Genomic DNA, 22,703 nt, shown 5'->3' with positions numbered 1-22,703 from the left:
TTAATAGTATACCTTTTATTCTACAAGAAGTTTTAATATTTTGATATATGTATTTTTAATATTTTACTATACTCTATAGGATATTTGTCAATCTCATGACCTTATTTTTTAATTTGAAAATTCCACTAGTAGTAGCGGTGAGAAAAACTTGATTCGATTTTAAAAAAAAAATTTGAATTTCGAGTTAATCGAATCGAGTTATTCGAATTATTCGAGTCAACTCAAATAACTCGATTTGAGTTTTGAGTTCGAGTCAAGTTGAATTTTACAATTCGATTAACTCGAGTAATTCGAATAATTCAAATAATGATTTGTATAAATATCTTTTAGTCCTGTTAACTTTGAACATAAGCAAATTGGTCTCTCATAATAAAATTGCAAAAAATTAAAATAATTTTCAAAATTTTAAAATAATTTTAAATTTCAAAATATTTATAAAATTTCAAATTTTATATTTTTAAAAATATTATAAAAATTCTAAAAAATATAAAAAAATTAAAATTTTAAAATTTTAAAATTTTCTAAAATAATAATTTTAGAAACTAATTAATGATTCAAATTTATTATACTCAACTCAAGTATCTTATTTTGCTTTGAATTTTTGTAGGTTTCAAATTTATATACTTTAATATGAAACTATTTATATTATAATAATATTTTTATTTTACATATTTAATTTGATTGAACGCTCGATCCTAACTTATAGTGTACCAAATAATTCCTGAAATTAATAATTTTCATATTAAATCATTATTTTTAATACCAAAAAATATTCAATAATTAATAATCAACCAACGAACCTATATTCAACGGTCATGTCCGTATTATTTATAGGCGTGATAATATAAATTTTTAATTAGATATATCCAAAGGAACAGCCAAGGGTCATTTCTGTAATTACCCACATCATCTTCACACCTAAAAAGAAACAAAGCAGCAAAAAAAAGTTAAGGATTCAAAAAAGGAAAGAAGAAATAACAGGCTGATGGTGTTTCTTTTTATGTTTTGGAGACAAGAAAATACCATCCTATATAATTTGCTTTCTTGAATTTTCTACAAAACCAAGCAAAGCTGAACAAGAAAAACTAAACTTCATTACTAACATTTTCTTCTCCAAAAATGTCTACAAATTAGCTACCATTACTCTTCTCTTTTGTTTTTCCTTGTTTAAAACTCCAAAGCTTCTTCACCTATCTCCTGCTGCTTTTCATTAACAACATGTCTGCTAAAACAAAGTAAGTATCACTCACTCACTGGCTTTTTTTTCCCTGTAATTTTAAGCTTTCTTCCTTAATTCTTTTATTTTAGACTAGATCTGCTTTGTGTTTTTTTTTTTTGGGTTTCTTTGTTCGAGGCCTTGTTTTGGGGGGTTTTTCTTTTCATTTCATATGATTTTTTTTTTTAATCTTAAATACTGGGATTATGTTGGATCTGCTTTTTGATGCTTTTTAAAGGTCGTGTTTTGGAAATTGAAACACTCAGCCTACCTGTAATTCCCACCCTTTTGTTTTTAGTTAAGTTTGTTCTTTGATTCTCTTTTTCAAATGGGTTTTACTTCATTTTTCTGTACTCATAATCCTGAATCCTGAGCTTGTTTTATGAGTGTTCTGTTCTGTTCTGTTCTTAGTTCCCTTGCTTGTTAGGTTCATATATTTAAAATGCATATGCAAACATGTATAATTCAGTAGAATAATCTGCTGATCTTGATAAATTATGTTGAAAATGTTGGCATACTGGTCATAGATCCATGCTTAATTTTATTTCCACATGAATTTTGTTTATATTCTTTGCATTATGTGTTTAAAATAATGGGACTTTGATCTTATGCTCAGAATATGATTCCTTTGAACATTTAAACAGATCTGGGTTATTTGAAACTCCTACCAAGGTTTCACCTGCAACGCCTAAAGTGGCGAGCAAAGTAAGCAGGGGACTGGCTAAACCAGAACCCGATTCACCCTCTCCCTTGCCAAGTACTCGCCATTCAGTTGAGCGCTCACCACGAACATCCCTCAACTCGAAGCCTACAATTGATCGTAGATCACCAAAGGTTGCCACCACGCCTGATGTAAGTTTCTTCGTCAACGCTGTCAAATATTACTGCATTTGATATTTATACATTTCTGATTCGCGAGAAGATTGACGGTTGGAAAGGGATTTTTATTGATATTGGATTCTGGTGAAGAGAATTTGGGGGCAAGGGAAGTCTTTCTCGATGTTTCCAGATAATGTGTTGTATTTCAAGTAATTTTGAGGAAATGAAGTTTTATTTAAATGAGTTCCTTAGCATTTTGTATCCTTTGATGTTTAGAGAGGAAAACTGGTTTCGTGAAAGAGAATCAAACATTTAGAGAGGAAAACTGGTTTCGTGAAAGAGAATCAAACTTATACCTATTATTTCAATTACGAAACTAGTGGAATTTCATTTGCATTATGTGTTGTTTTGATTTCAGAAACCACAAACACGGGTGGCTAAGGGATCAGAGTTGCAGACTCAATTGAACTTGGTGCAGGAAGATTTAAAGAAAGCAAAGGAGCATATATCACTGATTGAGAAAGAGAAGGCACAAGCAATTGATGAGCTGAAAGAAGCGCAGAAAGCAGTAGACGATGCAAATGAAAAGCTTAGAGAGGCTTTGGTTGCACAAAAGAGAGCTGAAGAGAGCTCTGAGATTGAGAAGTTCCGAGCAGTTGAGTTGGAACAAGCAGGAATCGAAGCTGCTCAGAAGAAAGATGAAGAATGGCAGAAAGAAATTGAATCAGCGAGGAACCAGCATGCTTTGGATGTGGCTGCTCTTCTCTCTACCACTCAGGAGCTTCAAAGGGTGAAACAGGAACTAGCAATGACATGTGATGCTAAGAACCAAGCGCTGAACCATGCCGATGATGCAACCAAGATTGCTGAAATCCATGCTGAGAAGGTGGAGATTCTTTCAGCTGAATTGGTTAGGTTGAAGTCCTTGATTGATTCAAAGCATGAAATGGAGACTAATGAAAACATGGAAATGGAGTTCAAGCTCAAGGCAGAGATAGAGTCATTGAAACAAGAACTTGAGAAAACAAAGACCTATGAGGAGAAGTTGATGGGAAAGGAGGCTCAGATTGATCAACTTAATGTTGATTTAGAGGCGGCAAGAATGGCTGAATCTTATGCGTGCAATGTCGTAGAGGAATGGAAAAATAGGGTCAACGAATTAGAAATGCAGACTGAGGAAGCTAAGAAGCTGGAAAGATCTGCATCAGAATCTCTGGACTCAGTCATGAAGCAATTAGAGAGCAACAATGATTCATTGCATGATGCAGAATCTGAAATTGCAGCTCTTAAAGAGAAGGTGGGATTATTGGAAATGACCATTGTTAGACAAAGAGGGGATCTTGAGGTATCAGAACATCATATCAATATGGCTAAGGAAGAAACTGCAGAAGTGGAAAAACTGGTTGAGTCTCTGAAGTCCGAGTTAGAAACTGTGAAGGAAGAAAAGACCCAAGCTTTAAATAATGAGAAGCTTGCAGCTTCCAGTGTTCAAACTCTTTTAGAAGAAAAAAACAAGCTCATTAATGAGTTGGAAAATTCTCGGGACGAGGAAGAGAAGAGCAAGAAAGCAATGGAAAGCTTAGCTTCTGCCTTACATGAAGTTACTGCAGAAGCCAGGGAAGCTAAGGAGAAGCTGTTATGCAGTGAAAAAGAGCATGAAAATTATGAGACTCAGTTAGAGGATATAAGGTTGGTCCTGAAAGCAACAAATGGTAACTATGAAAGCATGCTCGATGATGCGAAAAATGAGATTGATCTTCTTAAAAATACCATTGGGCAGTCCAAGAATGAACATGCAAATTCCAAAGCTATGTGGGAACAAGAAGAAATGCATTTAGTAGATTGCTTGAAAAAATCAGAAGAAGAAAATTCTTCTCTGGAAAAGGAAATTAATAGGCTGGTAAACTTGCTGAAACAATCTGAGGAGGAAGCTTCTGTATCCAAGGAGGAAGAAGCTCAGTTGAAGGAGAGCCTAAAAGAAGTTGAATCTGAGGTGATTTATCTACAAGAAACTCTAAAGGAGGTTAAGACTGAAAGCTTGAAATTGAAGGAAAGTTTGTTGGACAAAGAAAATGAATTGCAGAGTGTGATTCAAGAAAACGAGGAACTCCGAGCTAGGGAAGGTGCTTCACTTAAGAAGGTTGAGGAGTTGTCCAAGTTGTTGGAAGAAGCTACAATGAAAAAGCAAAGCGAGGAAAATGGTGAGCTAACTGACAGTGAGAAGGACTATGATTTGCTGCCTAAGGTGGTTGAATTCTCAGAAGAGAATGGCCATGGAAGTGAAGAGAAACCCAGGTTAGAGCTGCCATCAGAACAACCCAAGGAGCCCAAAAATGAGAATTCCCTGGAGGTTAACGATGACTCAAAGGATGAATCTCTTCAAGATGAGGGTGCCAAAGTGGAGAATGTGAACGGAGAAGTGAAGGAAGATGAGAAGAAAGGAAAAGGCGATGATTCAGTTGAATTTGAATTCAAAATGTGGGAAAGCTGCAAAATCGAAAAGAAAGAATTCTCACCAGAAAGAGAAGCTGAACAAGAATCCTTTGAGGAGGAAGTGGAATCAAAGGTGGAGGGTAGTGAAAGTGTTGATATAAATGGTTCGACAGAAAACATTGATGTTGGGGGAAACTCACCATCAAAGCAACAGCAACAGAAAAAGAAGAAGCCATTACTACGTAAATTCGGAAGCCTACTGAAGAAGAAGGGAAGCAGCAACCAGAAGTAGATAACCAAAATCAGCCATGGCATGATTTAGTCCCTACCAACAGACAGGTATATTGGATACTATCTTGCAGCTGAATGTGTTTGCTTAATTTGCTGATTTGCTTCTAATGTTCCCAATAGGTTTTAATTTGAAGAGGCTTGTATAATGTTTAGTGTCTTAAATTTTATCCCTCTTTTTTAGATTTCTACATTTGATTCTTCATGTTAGATACTTGGATAGAATCTTGTATGTGATGGAGATAATTCTTTTTTCTTTTTTGCTTGTTCTTCATATCTAAAATTCATTAAAAAAAATTTGGTTACTTAAGTTGTATTTCATTTGTGATTTCTTTGTTTAACTAAATGTTATAAATTCATCATTGCTAAACTAACTTAACATGTGCATGATGATTAATCTCTGTTGGTGATTTTGTTTCTTGTTTTTAGCTTTATTTTAAAAATATCCGAATTTAAAAGTAATGATGGTTCCAAACGCTAAGGGAATGCTTGGTTTATGTAAAAAAATAGATTGTAGTAGTAGCACTATTTTCAGAAGAGTTGGACTGGATTAACCAGGTATTGGTTTTGAATAAGTAATTGGATTAATTGACCCACAAATTAGTATGAATTAATTGAATTGGGCTTTCTCATATATTTTTAAAAATTTTAATAATTTGTTCAATTAAACCAAATAAATCAATTAAACCGATGGAAACAAAAATCAGTGACTTTAAAAATTTTATTAATTTATGACAAGAAACAAAAGGTGTTGGACAATATCCAATAAATGATGCCATAAATTATATTTAGTAAACATTGGACTAGTAACCATCCATGTAATGGAGGAGATGGTTTTATTTTCACATTTTCCTATGATTCGACTTTTAGTCTCTTATAGCCCACAATAAAGAAAAAGAATATTAGACCTTTGGGTAGGCCGTCCGATTAGATAGGCTCAGCTTGATTTGGGCCGAGTTTAATAAAGATTTCTATACCTAAATTCAATTTAAATAATAAAAATTATTTTAAATTAAAATTTAATTATAAAATATATAAAATAGTAAATAAAGATATTTTTAATATTTTATTAACTTTTAAATAGTAAAACGGGTTTTATAGACTGTACGATAGAATCTAAAATTAAATTTAAATTTGAAAAATATTTTAGAACTGGACTTTGATTTGACCAGACCTTTATGAATAGGTCTATAAGATATCTAAATAGAAGGGAGAAAAAATAGGAGGCAGATGATGTGATGTGATGTGATGTGATGGAAAGTAAAATAAATTATTTTGATTTGGTTAATTTTTTAATCCAATTACCTTCTATAAGTAAACTGCATTTTTGTTGACCAATATTTTATTGTTTTAAAGTTGTTTGTTTCCAGAATAAAAGAATTGCAAACTTTTATTTTCAAATTCAATATAATAAATATAAGCCCATGATACATATTCTTCATATTACAAAAATGTTGCTAATTTCCAAATTTGTAATTGTATGTATATTTTTGGGATTAGCCACCTTGAATTGCTTGATTCTTTTCTTTGTCACTTTGGGGATTTGCTAAATGATTGCTACTACTCCTCTTGTATCTAGCCCGGTTGGAGCGAGTAATTTTGACAATGGAAGTTGCTAATCTTCTAGATAAAATATCTATATGCTGATATTGTGAAAACAAATAAGTTCGTGTATGAAGATTAGACTGGTTAGCATTGAAGATATTTCTGTAACTGTTCATTTTACATTGGTCTTTATTAATAATTTTATCTTGTTATTTTAGCCCTTTTTTAATAGAGATTAAATTATAATTGATTTCTAGAATATTAGCAAATCTTGAAGTTTTTATACATTGGAATGACTTATCTATTTATTTGAAACGTATTTTGTGAGTGCATTTAAGAAAGTATACAAATTGTGTTTATTGCCTAAGTTCTTGAGTACATTTAAAAGAGTAAATAATTGTGTTTTCTCAAGTGAGGTTCTTATATCATGTTATGATAGAATTTGAATCATTTATTGCTTTGGGATTAAAGATGGTGGATTTATTCATTGAACTAGGCTTAGTTGATGTAGGTAAAACGAATTGCAGAAATAATATTCTGTGTTATTGTCTTCTTTGTTTTATCGCAACAGAATCTGAAGTGGCTAGTGTAATTATCATTTTAATTCAAGCACTTTGTTTTCTAAACAATTAACAATTGTCTGTTTCAACAAATTCTTTATAGTTAATTATGATTTAGTTTTTTTTAATGACTAGAATTTTAAAAACATGTTTGGTACATATTTATCTATAATAGAAACATAATATTTTTTTTAAAAAAATATTATATTTATATGGGTTCAAATTAGGTAAGAGGTTTAATAAATAAAATTGTAAAAAATTATTTTTACATTTAAACGAATTCAAATCAAGGACAATTTATTAATTAAATTTAAAGCTAAAATTATTAAAATGTATGTGGATTTGAACTAGGGTAAATTTATTGATTTAATTTAAAAGTAAAAAAAATATTGTTTTTGTTGAGGGGAGTTGAGTCTCAAACCATCAATAGAAGGTATTGTCCTGCTTGAGGGAGAGCTTGGTCAATGGTTGGTATAGATACAACTTACAAATTCACGAAAGGTGTTAATATTGTTAAAAATATTAATTATGGAAAGTGTCTTACGGTAGATCAAACCATCAACCAAGGCTTTATATGCCTTATCTTGGTATAACCAAGGCTTTATATGCCTTATCTTGGTATACTTGGTATGTCCTTACCCTTTAAGGGCATTAGTTCGAATCCCACCAAGGCCAAATGATAAAACATTTCCTTGGTGGTTTTGGTGGACCATAAGCGCTCTCCATAAACTCCATGAACTCTTTTGGGCTCTTCTTGGAGTCGAGAGAAAATCTCAAGGCTAAAATCGAGCATAGACACCCTGGATACAATATCTCTAGTGTTCGAGGTCCAGGTCGGTATCTTAGAGGATGATACTTCAAAAACTTCTCCTAATAAGAGAGTCGATTCCCCTCAACAGTTTTCATTTTTACAAAAGCATTTTTATGGAAAATAATGGAATTTTTATTAATTTTTAATTTTAACATATTTTCATCTTTCAAAAGTTATTTTTAAAATTTTTAATCAAATATATTTTATTTAGTAATTTTCATTTAAAATTATCTCATAAACAAAAGGGTTTAATTTTTAAAATTAAATTAAATAATATTTATAATTAATTTAGCTTTTTTGTTTAAATAAATTCGGATGATAAATTTTTAATATAAAGACATTTTTAATTTAGATTAATTTAAATTTCAAATAATATTATATTATAAATGGTAAATTATCTAGTTGGTGATCCAATTTTTAGGATGCTTTCATTTACTTAAAATAAAATTCTTGCAATTTGGTCACCTAACTTTTAGGACATTAATCACTCAAGCATTAAATCTCTAATGGTAGTTTACTATATAGACTACATCATGTTTGCACTTTCATTTTGCTCACCCAAAAAATATATTTTTCAAGTATTGGTTGAGGTAAAAAAAAGGATTAAAGTAAAAAAGGGTAGAAACTAAAATAATACACAAAAATTGTCAAATTTTATTTCTTTATCCTATTGCGAAAATTCTAAATTTGGGTTTTGAAATATAAATTTTAAATATTAAGATTCAAAATTATAGTAATAAATTGATTGAAATTATTAATGGATTAAAATTTTCAACAATTTATTTAATTTATTTTGATGTTTTGAAATTATTTTAAAAATCGTCAATGAAAATTATTGTGTTTAATAGTTGTGTGAGAAGCCTTAGTTAATTGGCTTAATATAACATTTGGTACTTGAACATGGTATTTTTTTTTTCTAATTTGGTATCTAAACTATTTTGGGCCCAATTTGGTACCTGTTTGGTACCAAATTTATTAAATGTTATACAAATTAAGCAAAACTGTAACGCACCAAAATTTTAAGTTTTTGAATTATTAGAATATGACAAGTGAAGTGATTTGGTTCAGTGGTTAAATGTGTTGCTTGTGTGTGTAAGGTTTTAAGTTCAAATCATCTCCCTTGTATTTTTGCTAAATTTTGTTTAAACCCCTAACTTTGAGTATCCAGTTTAAAAACTATTTGTGCGCATTTGTTGAGAAGAATGAGCTAACTGGTTCAATGTACCTAGAGGTCTCGTGTTTGAATCCATATGTGTGCAAGTGGAAATATATTTTTAATCTCATGCATTGTGCTGCTTTGTGTTATTAGTTTAGTTAAATTCGAACTTTAGGGAAATCTGATAGGATATCAGAAAATCAATTGGTCAGATAATATCTTTATTTTTATTTTATTTTATTCAATTTTCCCCAAAAAAAAAGAAATTGTTTTGTTATCATGTTCCCTCACCTCAAACTCGTAAACGAACAACAAAAAGCTAAAAAACCCTACTGTCGATGTCACACTGTAATATCCTGATTTTGGGCCTAGTCGGAATAGCGGTTTCGTGACCATAAAATCCGAGATAGAAATAATTATTTTATAATTATTTTGAGGTCTATGATATGATTGCATGATTGTGTGAAAATTTCGTGAAGAAATTTTATGCATAAAGTGCTTAAATCGAAATTAGGAACTAAATCGAATAATTTGTAAAACTTGCATTCTAGAAGTTTCTAGTATGAAATTGTTCTGAAATATTAATTAGGAGGTATTAAATAGCAATTTTATCAATTTCTAAGTCTATGGACAAAAATTGGACATGGATGGAATTTTTGGAAAGTTTAGTAGTAAGGGCATTTTGGTCATTTAGGGTAAAATGAATTAAAATACAAAATTAAAGCCAATTTTGCTCATCTTCAACCCCATGGCGAATATAGCAAGGAGAAACCATGGCTAGGGTTTTCAAGCTTCCAAGCTCGATTGTAAGTCCGTTCTAGCCTCGTTTTTAATGATTTTTACGTTTTTGGAGTCTCGGTAGCTCGATTAAGCTTATGCTAGCAATAATTCAACCTAGGGTTCATATTTGGAAAAATACCCATAGGTTAAATTTGTGTATTTTGGTGTTTTATGATAGGATATGAGGTTTTAAATTATGTTAGACAACAAAGGGCTTAATCGGTAAAAATACCTAATAGTCATAAGTACATGTTAGAGTGAGAATTTGATGTTTCCATAGAAGGGAAAAATGATCAGCATGTCATAAAACATAAGAAAATAGGCTGAAGTTTAATTTACGAGCTTTGGGGAAAAAGTGTAAATATGCAAAAGTTTAGGGGCAAAATTGTAATTTTTCCAAAATATGATTTTGGGTAAATTTGAATAATGTGAGTCCTAATTAGACTATATTTTAAATGATAGAGTAAGTAAAACTGAAATTCGGGCTAAAATGGAAAAATACCAAGTTGTGGACGAAATGGTAAAAGTAGCCATTTTCGCATACGAGGTAAATTCATGTGTAAATAATGTAGCATAATTGTTATTTTTAAGTTATTGATGTTAATTATATGATATGCTGATTTTTTTATCGTGAAATATTATGCTTTGTGGTTAATGTTGAGTAATATGCAAATTATGTTTACTACTTGATAAATATGAATTGCTACCGAGTATCGGTTCCGATATTCCATGGAAGACGGCAATGTGAGATTGAGGAAAAAAGCCCGTTTGAACCTTAGGAATAGATTAGGATACAAGTGACATGTCACTAGGATGGTTGAGCATCCGAACTCGTTGAGTTGAGTCCGAGTTCACTTATGGATGCGAATGTCCGAACTCGTTGAGTTGAGTCCGAGTTCACTTATGGATGCGAACGCTCGAGCTCGTTGAGTTGAGTCTGAGTTCACTTAGGGGCGGGTTACATGATTTCTTGATTACATATGAGGCACTTATGTGCAAATTATCCGTGTATCCGAGTTGTATTCCGATGTGTTCAACGGGTGAAATTTCTAGTGAAATGAAAGAACACTTAAGATGCAAGCGATGTTTTGGTAAGTGTTGTGAAATGGACACTTTGGACAGGTATGTTCTTAACCCTCGGGTTGATAATAGATACAACAACGATAAGGTAGTAAGATGATGAATGATGTTTAGAAATATGATATATGTTTTGGTGATACCATGCTAAAGTTGTTTGGTATATTTGTATTGTTATGTTACTTGTTATTTACATATGAACTTACTAAGCATTTATGCTTACTCCCTCCTCTTTATTTATTGTAGTTTTGAACAAGCCAGCTCGGGAATCGGGATGGGTCAAAGGTTCGATCACACTATCCAAAGGACTTTCATCTGGGTAAATGGCTTGTAAAACTTAAGTATGGCATGTATAACAATATATTTATTTTGTGTAAATAATTTTATGATATGGCCATGATTGGTTGAGAAAATGTTTGATATTGATAAGTCATGGTGATGGTTAAATTTAGATCATGTTTGATATCATGGAAGTTTAATAGGTTATCTAGTTCATAACAACTCATGAAAAGATGAAATTTGCCTTAAAATAGAATATTCTTGCAAAGAATGACATGAATTTGAAAAATCACTAAAAATAGTATAAATGGAATTAAATGATGAGCAAGTTATGAAATTGAAGCATAATGAGTATTTTCATATGGATAAAAAAAAACAGGCATATAAATTGTACTTTATGAGATATTTGAAACCTTGTGAAACAGGGCCAGAGTGATTTCTGGATCCTCTGTTCTGACTTTAAAAATTCATAATAAATTGTAAAAAAATAATTAGAAGTCATTATTTATATTTACAGATTCCTTATCGAGTCTAGTTTTAAGAGAAACAAATCTCGTAGTCATTGAAATTCTGTATAAAGAGATATCTAATTCGTAATACACAGATGTCAGAGCAGTCGAACCCTGAAACAGGGGAGAATTTAACTAATAAACTGTACTAATTGGCCCAACCAAAAATTCTAGAAAAAAAATTAGTAAATAGATATATGAGTCCAGATTTAGGGAAAATTTACGAATCTTGATTTCGAGTTTCGTAACTCGAGATATGATTTTTCTTGTAACTGTGACGCGAGTAGCTAGAAAGATGTGAATGTAGAAACAAAAGATTTGAAGTTCTTAATTTGATAAATTATATTCGGTAACTCCTCAAGCTTGACTCCGGCGACGGTTTCGGGCGTGGGGGCGTCACACACATAGCTGTGTGAGTCCGACGGTCGTGTGCCAGACCGTATGAGCCACATGACCGTGTGCCAGACCATGTGAGCCACACAACCGTGTACCCACACAGTCTGGGTTGTTTGGGCCGCGTAGGCCCATTTTCTAAAAATTGTCACTTAAGGCCAATTTGATCTGTGATTCATATTTAGACTCTTTGTAGGGTCCATACTGCTTAAATAAGACTTGAAAATATGATATCTGTTAGCATGCTTCTATATGCGATATGATTAAGGTATGTGAATTATATATGTATGATTTGTGTACTAACAATTCTGAAAGCATGATTACATACAAAAAACATGCATGACATTTGTATATTGAATTTTTGTTAGTATGTACACGTGCATTGGGTTGGGATGTGATATGACGGATGAAGTGTTGGCATTTTAATTATCTGCCTTATCTGGTGGTTTAAAACCACATAAATATGTTCTAGTGGCTCAGTCACATATATATACTTCTAGCGATTTACCCCATATTATTAATCGGCAGCTTGATTGCACTACTTCTGAAAAGTGACATACGCTCTGAAAAGTGACATACGCTCACTTATTGGTGTATGGGGTTGGATGAGTACTTGAAACTCTAATTGGTGTGTAAGGATGGACGGGGATGGTGTGCAGTAGATGGGGGTAGGGTCTGACTTTGCATCTACTTCTATTAATGAAAATACATCTGATTTTGTATCTGAGCATAAATTGAAATATTATCTGTTAATTTATATGTGTATGATTTGTTGTTTGAGATGTGTTACACACTGAGCCGTAAGCTCACTTTCTATTTTCTTTTCTTTCAAGTAACCAACAGACTTAGGACGAATCGGTGTGGCGGCAGCTCGGTTAAAAATTGTTGGTCTTTTTTTAATTATTTTGTTTAGTTTAAATATTATTTTCCATTGGATAGTTTTTAGACTTTTGAGGATTGTTTATATTTTGGATTTTATTTTTCATTTTGAACTACTATAATGTTTTAGATTATTTTAATTCAAACTGCAATGCATTGAACTTCAAAATCAAATTATGATTTTCAAAACTCTGTTTTAACTTAAGGTTTCCGCTGCAAAAAATAAGTAATTTTATGTATGTTTTTCTGGAATTTAAATGAAGTAACCGAATAAGGTAATTTTACTTTAAAAATTGGAAATACCATTATCGAGTATACTTCTACGAAATGTTTTCAAATTTTAGGTTTTTGTTTTTCAAAGTACGTATGTAATTCTTTAGGATTTGTTCATAACGTCTAGGCTGAGTATGAGGTGTTACAAAAACACTAACAGTGTTAAATTTATTTTTTTTGTTATGCTACAAAAATATAGTCAGTGTTGGAGGAAATTCATGTTAAAAAAATAGGAATTGAGCTATGCTTAACTAATTAATATTAAATAAGAAAAAAGAGTTTTAAAAATCTAAATGAAAAGAAATTCATTATTTTCAATTAATAAAATAATTAATTAAAAATAAAACTAAAAGTAGTCGAACATATAAAATACAAAAAATATCATATTATGTGTCATATGTTGGTCATACATTGATTATTTTTGCTACCTCATAAAAAATAACATTGTTAGTATATTGGAGTAATTTGTAAAACGTTTGACAAGTTCAAGTACCAAACCGAACAAAAAAAAAAGATTAGGTGCCAAATTAAGAAAAATAGTCAAGTTCAGGTATCAAATTAGACCCCCAAACAGATTAAGTATCAACTTAAGAAAAAAAGTCAAGTTTAGGTACCAAATTAAGAAAAAGTGTTAAGTTTGGGTACGAAATTGGACAAAAAAAAGTTTGTACCAAATTAGAAAAAATGTCAATTTCAATTACCAAATATTATATTAAGCCAATTTTTTATTATATGATATTGAATCTTCTATGCTAAGATATTAAGCAATTAATTAATTTTATATTCAATTCCAAATAAAGCTCATATTTTTCATTACTTTTTCCCAAACAAAGAACAAATAAATTTAATTAATTGTAATTATTTTTACTCATGTTTATATTATCAAAACAAGTTTAAGTTTAGTTGATTTAGTTAAGCATAATCTCGAAATATAAAATAAAATTTTAAAATTTAAATAGAGATTAAATTAATTAAATTTATTATTATAGTAACAAATTAGTTGACATTATTTACGGATAAAAAATTTAATAATTTATTAACTTAAAGGTTAAAAAGCCCTTAGTAAAAAAGTAAAAATACAATTAAGCTTTAAAAAAATACAATTAAGATTTAAAAAAAACAATTCATCCCATTTAACCCTTATTATCCAAAAACAAAATCAACTGGACCCTTCTTTTTATTCTTTTCAGCTTCATGGTTATCGATCTATTCGAGCTAAATATATGAGATTTAAGTATTGTGTGATGAACGAAAGCGACCAAATTGCAAGGAATTAATTTTAAGTGAACAAAATAAAAAGACCCCCCTAACGTTAAGTTACCAACTAGCTAGAATAAAGAAACATTGTTTTCTTGCTTAGTGGTTAAGGCGTTAAGCTGATCCGGTGGTCAGCCCTTTCTCTCCTAACAGAGAAGCGGTAGTCAACACGGCGTCGCTTTTACTCCCACGTTAAAATCCCGTCAATTTTTACTTCTAAAGAAAGAAGAGAAGATAAGAAGGAAATAGGATCCTGTGGCTGTGGCTGTGGCTGTGGCGTTTATTTGTGTTGGAACTTCCAATTTCAATTTCAATTTCATTTTCATTTTCAAGTTTTATATTTTACGGCGACAAAATTAGAAAGGAGTCCACCATGTGGGTGGAGATCATCTGTGGACTTGTCTTTTACCGCTTGTTCCGCCGCTTCTTCTACGGCTCCGACGACGTTTTGGAGTTCGAAACCTCTGATTTTAATGCTATTTTCTCCGTCGCCAATAGGTGCTACTTTTACTCTTTCAACTTTTTTCTATTTTCATGATTTTCTAATAAATTCTCCCCCCCCCCAAAAAAATAAAATAAAATAAAAATAAGAACGATACTTTCTTGATTTTAGTAGAGCTTGTTTCTGAGCTGAGCTTGATTGTGCAAGTATTAAGTTGTAAAGGTTTGTTTGGTTTCATGGAGAATTGAATTCTTAGAATGAGTTTTGAAGTAGTGTTTACTTCTTTCCCATGGAAAAAATGTTGTAAATTGACACTTCTTTTGTTGTTGCTTTTATCAACTTGCTATTGGGCTTTGTGAGTGAAAAGGATTAATGCGTTTGAATGTGAAGAATTAAAAATTGATTTTCAGATCTTTTGAATAACGAAGTCCATGATTTTACTGTTATATGGAGCGGGATTTTGTGTTAATTCTCTCTCTCTTTTGTGTAGCACAATTCAAGTAGCAGAAGCAACAATCAAACATAGTCTTAGGTTATTTTGTTAGCTTATTTGGGACCAAAATTGACATTAAAGTTAAATTTAAAACGGAGTATTTCGGTAAGTTCTAAGTGGCCGAAATCAAATCCCTCCACTCCTCTACTAATTGCTTCTTTTGATGCATCTTCATTGTAGACTTGAAAAGCTTCATGGTGGAAAGGTGTATGTGGGGCTTCACATTCCGGATGTCAACACTGGCTCTCGACAGAATATCGATATTGTTCTTGTTACTAAAAGGTAAGGTGTTTATGCTTTGCCAGCTTCATTGCATTTGCTTTGAGTATGTTTTAGTAGCTATTAGTTATATATATTTTATAAAAGCTATAATTGGCTTGTTTAAATTGCGTACAAAGATGCTAATATCATTGAGAATGGGATTTTTAGTATTTTAAAGTTCTTTTTCTTATTTCTTATCTCTGTTTAATGTTGCAAAATTATGTAATCACTGGAGTTTCCGTTGATGTAAACTTTCTGGTGCTTTTTTATTTTACTTCTTGAAGTTTTGATCCATATGTGCAGAGAAGCAACAGTTATTTCTGTCCAGAATCTAGCAGGGTTCATTTCTATAAATGAGGATGGTAGCTGGACCTGTGAAGGTGGCAGTAGCCAAAGTGCAGTGTGTAATCCTGATCCCGTAAGTCACCATATCTACTTCTTCAGGAACTCAATATGTATTGCATGTTCGCATGTTTATTGTAGGGAGGGTGAATGTTGATTGCCATAAAAGGCTTTTCTGATGGGTTGTATTCTCAGTGTCACGATGCATATTAACTGCATTTATTTTCTGAGTTCTCACTCTTCTCTGTATTACCGGACATCTTTTATTGACAAGCACCTTCAAAACTGATAATAGTTACTTGATGTTCTACTAAGCATTTTGTTGGGGAGGAGAGGGGAAGAGAGTGGGGGAGATGTCTAGCATAGATTAAAAAATTTGGACTGGTCGGTGAGCTGGTGGACTGTCGGCTTCAGCTAGCATATGAAGTCACTTAGTAACCAAACAAGCACAAAACCGTTTGAACCGGTTAAAAATCGGTTTTATCTTCTTTTTGTTTGTTTTTTTCCCTAACCTCTTAATTTTATGTTGAAATCTATACTATTAAATCAAAAACATACTTTTGTTAATTATTAGCTATATTTTATATTGCCAATAACTATGTGGTCTATTTGTAGAGTGCTACACTTTTAGTTCTAGTGATCAATAATCAGATCCTGGTAAACTTAAATGTATAAGGAAAAACTATAATCAAAACTTTTTCAATATTAAAGACAAAGAAAAAAAAAAAAAACTATTTTGAAGCGGTCGGTTCAACTGGTTGGACTAGAATTGGAAGTCTGATCAGTTTCACCTCTGGTTGAGTCTTTTAAACCTTAATGTCTGGTTACAAGTTGGCTTTTAGTATCATGAATGTATACATGCTACCTTTTAGGTTCAAGCAAAGCCTTAAGTGTTGTTTGATCAACTAAACAATTAAAATGTTGAAAAATTAAGTATTGAATTTTTGGAACCCCAAGTTGTGACCTATTGGCCGAACGATCCCCTTCCCTGGGAATAGCTTGGTTCAAATCACAATTGTACCAAAAAAGTAAGTTCTGAATTTTGGTAGAATTTTATAAATACTAAATTTATATTATAAAACTATTTGTTATGTTAGATGTTTAATTAAGTGAAAAATTAAGTTTTGAATGTTTAGTACTGAATTTATATGATATAATTGTTTGGTATATTAGTAAAAATTAAGTCCAAAAGGATTATATTTATGTTGTTTGATAGTAGTAAATCTTGATTTTTAAAATTCTTTATTTTAAAATTTTAATCTTATTAATAAAGTATTTTATAATTTTGTTATTAAGATAGTATTTTATATTTCATGGTTCTTTATTTCATAATTTCAGTCTTAGTAATATGGTATTTTATATTATTTTAAACAGTTATCAATAAAAGTTAAATATAATCATTTGAATATTTATTTTAAACAAAAATTAAGAGCTTGTTTATTTCAAATGTGTTTTAAAAATAAAATTAACGTAATAGTTTCTGCATTAAGCATTATCAACACACTTGGAAAAATTAAATGTTGAATTTTTTTAATTTATTGAATTTTTTTTAATATTTTATCAAACACGCCCTTAGTATGAGTGTAAAACTTTTCTACTGCTAGTGATGAGAAAAAACATTCTAACTCTTTTATTTTTGGCCAATAGAAAGCATTCTAACTTTAGAGAGTACTGAAGATAATTATAAATTATCTATTGCTTCAGGTTTCAGAGGCTAAAAACCAAGCTTCAGTCCTCGAATCATATATTGAACAAAGGGGAGTTGCTATACCTGAAGGATATTTTTCATACAAAGTTGTAATTCCTAATCCAAAATTCCGGTTTGTTCTGAATAACCTTTTTCCCCCCTTTTTTCTTAAAAGAAAAATCCATATAAGACTATTTACTAAATAGATTTCACTTGCAGTACCTTTTATAACAATTTTCCATCCGAGGTTATCACTTATGATCAATGGGTGCAACTAAAACCAGAACCAAGAAGTATGTTATCTGGATGGATTAAAAGTGCCTTTTGTGGTGGGAAGAAGGAGATGCAGGAATCTTTTCATCAGCAACTTAACTTTATTCTCAGCACAGCTCCCATGTGGGACAGGTTTGTCACTAAATGTGCTAACGATTTTGCTTTTAACTTCATTCGCATAGGATCATAACTATCATGTCATTTTTGGTCAGTAATTTTGATAATGCATATTGCTATGTGACACTGGAACTCCATTACATAATTTCACTTTGTTTTCTCTGAACCAATTGCAAGATTCTCCATCTTTCAGACACTTGTAAATAAAATGATACTGCAAAGAATATCTAACACAAGAAAATTTGAATTAAGCATTAGGGATTAAGTAGGAAGTAAATTGTTCTTATTTTGCAGACACATAGGAAGATGAATTTTTTATTATACGAGTAGATTTCGTGATTCGTTTGAATGTTATATTCTCATCAGCAGCAAGTTTTAGCTTGCGAAAACTTGATTTCCAATGATGTCTGCAGGCTGGAGGTTAAAGATAACAAATATGTGCTTGGAGAATTTCTGGAATTTAAAGGGAAGCAAGAGGACATCCTAGCTTTGAGAAATATCAAGAGATCAAAAGTTAGTCGCCTTGTCATCCAAAAGATTAGCATGTTTGGATTAGGTAATCCCCATAATTTTATTCTCTCATAGTCATTTTTAATTTTATTGCTGACATTATCGGCTGGTTTAACTGTTGCCATATTTTTGTTCCATCATGTTGTACTTTGTTGATGCAGCCCATTCAAAGCTTCAGGTTTTGTACTCTCCTCGAGATTATCGAAGTGGAGGAGCTTCGGCTTTCGAGTGGAAAGAAGTAATTGTAAGATCAAGTACAGAGGTCATATTCCAGCCTCAAAATTCTACCAAAGTCTGCAAATTCAAGCTTTCTTCGATCATGTCTATGTCTCTAAGTGCCTAAGGATACATAAATGAATCAAATTTTTGTGTGGGGATTCATTCAAGTCCTGAAAGTGAATGTGAATATTAAATAAAGAGCTAGTTGTACATTTCTGCTATATCGAATATTTGATGGCCGACTCCCTTTGTTTAGAGATAGAACTGCCCAAAATAGCAAAAGATTATCATTACTAAAAGACAAAGGTCAATTGTTATGTCTGCAGGCCAAGGGATTGAATGAGTAAAATCTTTTGACTACTAAATTCAAACAATTTCAAATCTTTAAAGAATATAAAAAATTGGAGGATATCCTAAATTTATGTAACCTATGTTACAAAGACTTATTTGTTCCCCTAAAATACCCGTATTCGATATGTGGTAAATACATCATCTGTGTCTGAGTAACACAATATTCTCTAAAATAATAAAGGCAGCAATCCATAAATCAATTGCTTAAAAGTTGATCATTCTCAAACTCCATCATCAAATTGTTCAACTTCTTATTGCTTATTCTTTGCTGGTAGATTCTCGCCTTCTCCCAACTGCAGACACAAAGCATATATAAATCAATAAAATAAAGTTAATCCAGACAATAATTTAAAAATATTATTCTTAACCAAGTACTAACCTTTGAGGAGGTGAAGGATCAGATGATGGTAATAGCATTTGAGCAAGTTTATCAGCATCATGGCTGCAACTGATTACATGGTTGAAGCATAGATATCGTCCATACGATGATACATCTTCGAACACACAAATATGAGCGTCGGCTATGAACCTTAGATCCACTGTAACAAATACCCCATCTTCATACATCTCAGCTGCTCCTTTTAGATAAGGATTTGTGATGGTTAGGTCAGGCGTCATCAACAATCCTCCATTAATGGTCACCATGTTTATGCCTCGGTCCATTGCCAGTGCCCAAGCTGACTTTTCCGCCAACGTTTTCGACAGTGCATGCCATAACTGCTCAAAATATTGCAAGTCCAACAATCAATTTATGTCCAACAACTAAACATAATTGAAGATGTCATGTTTAAGTACCTTAAACTTCTTGCAAAAATTGATGTCGGTCCAGTTCTTTTCGTCCAGGTCGGAACCAGTTCGACTTTCGTTCCATATGACGGCGGTTACGGAGGATGTGAAAACCACCTTCTCTATTGTATCTGTTTGAGCACATGCTTCCAACACATTGTGTGCAGCTCTGGCCTCAATTTCCGCCATGAATTCCTGCACCACATGCAAAAATTCAATTTTTGTTAACATGCAATGAACTCGATTACAACATGGTTAGTTAGAAGAGATGGAAAAAAAGGTAAAACATACATCATAAGTAGAATGGTCAGATGGAGGCTCAAAGCAGTAGAATAAACCACAACATCCCTTCAATGCAGCTGTAATGCTGTGGTAATCAAAAGGGTCTGCATCGAATATCTTCAAATTTTTATTACTACAAGGAAACAGCTCCTCAACTGATTGGAACCCATTTGGATGGGGCTGAAGGGCAGCATGGACAGTGTAGCCTCTATGTAAGAGCAAGTGGACAAGGGCGGAGCCAAGGTGACCGGAAGCATCCATTACACAAACAGTCCTTGAGCTTGCCATGTGTTTGCCACAAAAACAAGAATTGAAGAAGAAGAAATGGGGTATATGGAAGAAGGGGAGAGGGGAAGGATGGTATTTATTAGAAGAGAAAAAGTAGAGGGAAGTTAGGTTTGAGGGGGAGGGGGTTAATTACAGATGGTTGGGTAGGTGGTCGTTAGCTTACATAACAGAACAAAAATACAAAAAATGCATGGGATTGGGTCAACTAGTAAACAATGTTATTTATTAGGCAGATGACAGTTCACACACTGCAAATGTAGGGACCAATGCAAGCTCACACCTAAGACAATCATTTATGACTTCTAAAAGGTTCTTTTTTAATGCCAAAACAACCGTGTCCTTTCCTTTCCTACCTCTCTTCTTAGGCTTTCTTTTTATTAAAGGCCTACGTGTGTACGAAGTTGCCTAGACATACACTCAACTATCAAAACTTTTATACATAATTTGGTAAAATCGGTAACCTTCAAAATTTACAAATAGTAATTTTTAAAAAAATATAAAAATATAAAAATATAAAAATACATAAATATTTTTTTAAAATATAATAATAAATTTGAATTTTATATTAATATTAAATAAAATAAAAATCCCCAACCCATCCCCGTCCCTCTCAAAACATCAGAAGCAGAAACAATGGGAGGTGGAAGAGGGTTAGTGCATTATATTGCTTAATAATGAATTAACATCAGACTTTAAAAGCCATCCTTAAACATCATTTACCTTTTTTATTATTGTATCTCACTCTTGAATTTACGATAGAAGTTGGAAGTTCTTCCATTTTCGGATTTTTGCTTGGCTTCATAATCATATCATTGGGGGTTAGATAATATGAAGAAATGGTAACCAAATTTAACAAATATTATCAAACCTTTAATTAATACAAGACATGTTTAGTTGAAGAAGCGCTATTCCATGCCAACTCGCCCCATTTTGCAACAGCCACATGTCGGGACCCTCTTCAGTTGTTCTGTAAGATGGTGGCCGCTGCCGAGATTTTGAGAGGGAGGGACGATGGTGGGGGTGGGGTGGGGTGGGGTCGGATGGGCGAGGGGGGGGTGGGGGGGGAGAGGGACAGAGGTGGGGTAGGATTTTATTTTATTTAATATTAATATAAAATAAATTTATATAAAATTTAAATTTATTTCTTTTGTTTTTTTGAAAATATTTATGTATTTTATATATTTATTTGAATTTTTTAAAATTAGAATCAAGTGACCCATCTGCTTTCGTATCTCTCTAAAATTGCAATTATGGTAAAATCTTGATTTATCATCAGATATTCTCAAGTGCACAAATTCTTTAGAACTAAATAATTGAAGGCTTGTTATTCAATAATATAACATGACTTGTATACCTGTATCAATCAATAACATTTTTTCTTAAGTTAGAAAAAGAAAATACAAATTGATAGACTTTATTTGTAAATTCTGAAAGTTAATTTTTAAATTTATGGCTAAATCAATATAATATGTAAAGTTGATAGTTAAATTTATTATTATATTAATTTTTAATTGTCACGTCAACTTATCATTTATGATTTGAACGTGAGTGACCAAATGACTAAATTATGTAACATAGATACTTAACTTGTAAAATTTTTATTTTAAATACTTTTATAATTAGATGATTAATTATGTAATTTACATATTTAGACTTCTTTGTTTGAAGGAATTATTTTATTTACTAAAAAATTATTTTCCTATCAATTAAAATATCAATATTTTATTCACACATTCAATCAAATCAAACGAACCCAACAAATTCAACCCGTCAGTTTACTCTTATGAATAGTGTGTAAGTTATATCCATAAAAGAAACTCATTAAATTAAATTTGACTTTTAAAGATATGTTAGAATATTGGAAAAATCACCATGGAGGTCCCTAGATTAGAAAATGGATTCTATTTTGTTCGTTCTATTAAAAAAATATATAAATTAACTCTTGTATGTTAAAAAAAGAGAGTGCAAATTGGTCATTATGTTAAAAGTTCAACATTGATTGACAATGTGAAAGTTAATCGAATCAAATTTGTTTGTAAGGGATGTCAATCGAGATTTCGGTGAACATTGCATTCATAGCTCACTCTCTTTTATTATCCATTTTTACATATATCCCACCAAGTTAAGATGTAAACACGACATTCGGAGGGACTTTATTCGATTTTATCTATTATAATATTTTAGATTTATTTGAAATTTTTCTTTAGTCGAAACTTTAATGTTTTATTTAAACTGTGGCATGAGACATAAATTTTATTAAGAGTAAATTTTAGTGTTATATAACATGCATGTCTTTTAATTTGATTTTAGGATATTAAATTATGGAAATCAACAGAAGATGCATAAACTTCAGTTTTATTAAAACTAAATTATGAAT

The 22,703-nt window shown here is 31.5% G+C and overlaps 3 protein-coding genes across 3 annotated transcripts; 2 read left to right on the top strand and 1 right to left on the bottom strand.

Moving 5' to 3' along the window:
- The first annotated feature begins 878 nt into the window (after positions 1-878).
- Positions 879-5,130, top strand: LOC108467076 (WEB family protein At3g02930, chloroplastic-like). The gene is made up of 3 exons (XM_017767565.2): positions 879-1,235; positions 1,861-2,068; positions 2,454-5,130. The coding sequence occupies exons 1-3, from the start codon at positions 1,219-1,221 to the stop codon at positions 4,758-4,760; spliced, it is 2,532 nt and encodes an 843-aa protein (XP_017623054.1). The 5' UTR covers positions 879-1,218; the 3' UTR covers positions 4,761-5,130.
- Positions 5,131-14,260: 9,130 nt separating this feature from the next.
- On the top strand, positions 14,261-18,883 carry LOC108467154 (uncharacterized). The gene is made up of 7 exons (XM_017767697.2): positions 14,261-14,773; positions 15,391-15,492; positions 15,775-15,889; positions 17,518-17,633; positions 17,720-17,905; positions 18,304-18,446; positions 18,562-18,883. Exons 1-7 carry the CDS (start codon positions 14,649-14,651, stop codon positions 18,741-18,743), a joined length of 969 nt encoding a protein of 322 aa, XP_017623186.1. The 5' UTR covers positions 14,261-14,648; the 3' UTR covers positions 18,744-18,883.
- Positions 18,884-18,954: 71 nt separating this feature from the next.
- LOC108467155 (cinnamoyl-CoA reductase-like SNL6) lies at positions 18,955-20,530 on the bottom strand. The gene is made up of 4 exons (XM_017767698.2): positions 20,048-20,530; positions 19,766-19,951; positions 19,350-19,687; positions 18,955-19,263 (listed from the first exon to the last, which is right to left on the bottom strand). The coding sequence occupies exons 1-4, from the start codon at positions 20,324-20,326 to the stop codon at positions 19,167-19,169; spliced, it is 900 nt and encodes a 299-aa protein (XP_017623187.1). The 5' UTR covers positions 20,327-20,530; the 3' UTR covers positions 18,955-19,166.
- Positions 20,531-22,703: the final 2,173 nt, after the last annotated feature.

This window comes from Gossypium arboreum, chromosome 2, assembly GCF_025698485.1.
Source record: "Gossypium arboreum isolate Shixiya-1 chromosome 2, ASM2569848v2, whole genome shotgun sequence".
Classification (NCBI taxonomy): Eukaryota; Viridiplantae; Streptophyta; class Magnoliopsida; order Malvales; family Malvaceae; genus Gossypium; species Gossypium arboreum.
Note: the sequence above shows the minus strand (reverse complement) of the source record. Positions and strands in the feature narration are given on the sequence as shown.

What these genes read in the sequence shown, in the direction of transcription:
- LOC108467076 (XM_017767565.2), top strand. An exon ending in AGGTTGCCACCACGCCTGAT is followed by an intron (nt 2,069 to 2,453) that starts GTAAGTTTCTTC and finishes TTTTGATTTCAG; the next exon opens with AAACCACAAACACGGGTGGC.
- LOC108467154 (XM_017767697.2), top strand. Translation starts at nt 14,649, where the DNA reads ATGTGGGTGGAGATCATCTGTGGACTTGTCTTTTACCGCTTGTTCCGC. An exon ending in CAGTGTGTAATCCTGATCCC is followed by an intron (nt 15,890 to 17,517) that starts GTAAGTCACCAT and finishes CTATTGCTTCAG; the next exon opens with GTTTCAGAGGCTAAAAACCA. An exon ending in ACAGCTCCCATGTGGGACAG is followed by an intron (nt 17,906 to 18,303) that starts GTTTGTCACTAA and finishes TGATGTCTGCAG; the next exon opens with GCTGGAGGTTAAAGATAACA.
- LOC108467155 (XM_017767698.2), bottom strand. Translation starts at nt 20,326, where the DNA reads ATGGCAAGCTCAAGGACTGTTTGTGTAATGGATGCTTCCGGTCACCTT. An exon ending in CTGACCATTCTACTTATGAT is followed by an intron (nt 19,952 to 20,047) that starts GTATGTTTTACC and finishes CATGTGGTGCAG; the next exon opens with GAATTCATGGCGGAAATTGA. An exon ending in GATCCTTCACCTCCTCAAAG is followed by an intron (nt 19,264 to 19,349) that starts GTTAGTACTTGG and finishes TTGTGTCTGCAG; the next exon opens with TTGGGAGAAGGCGAGAATCT.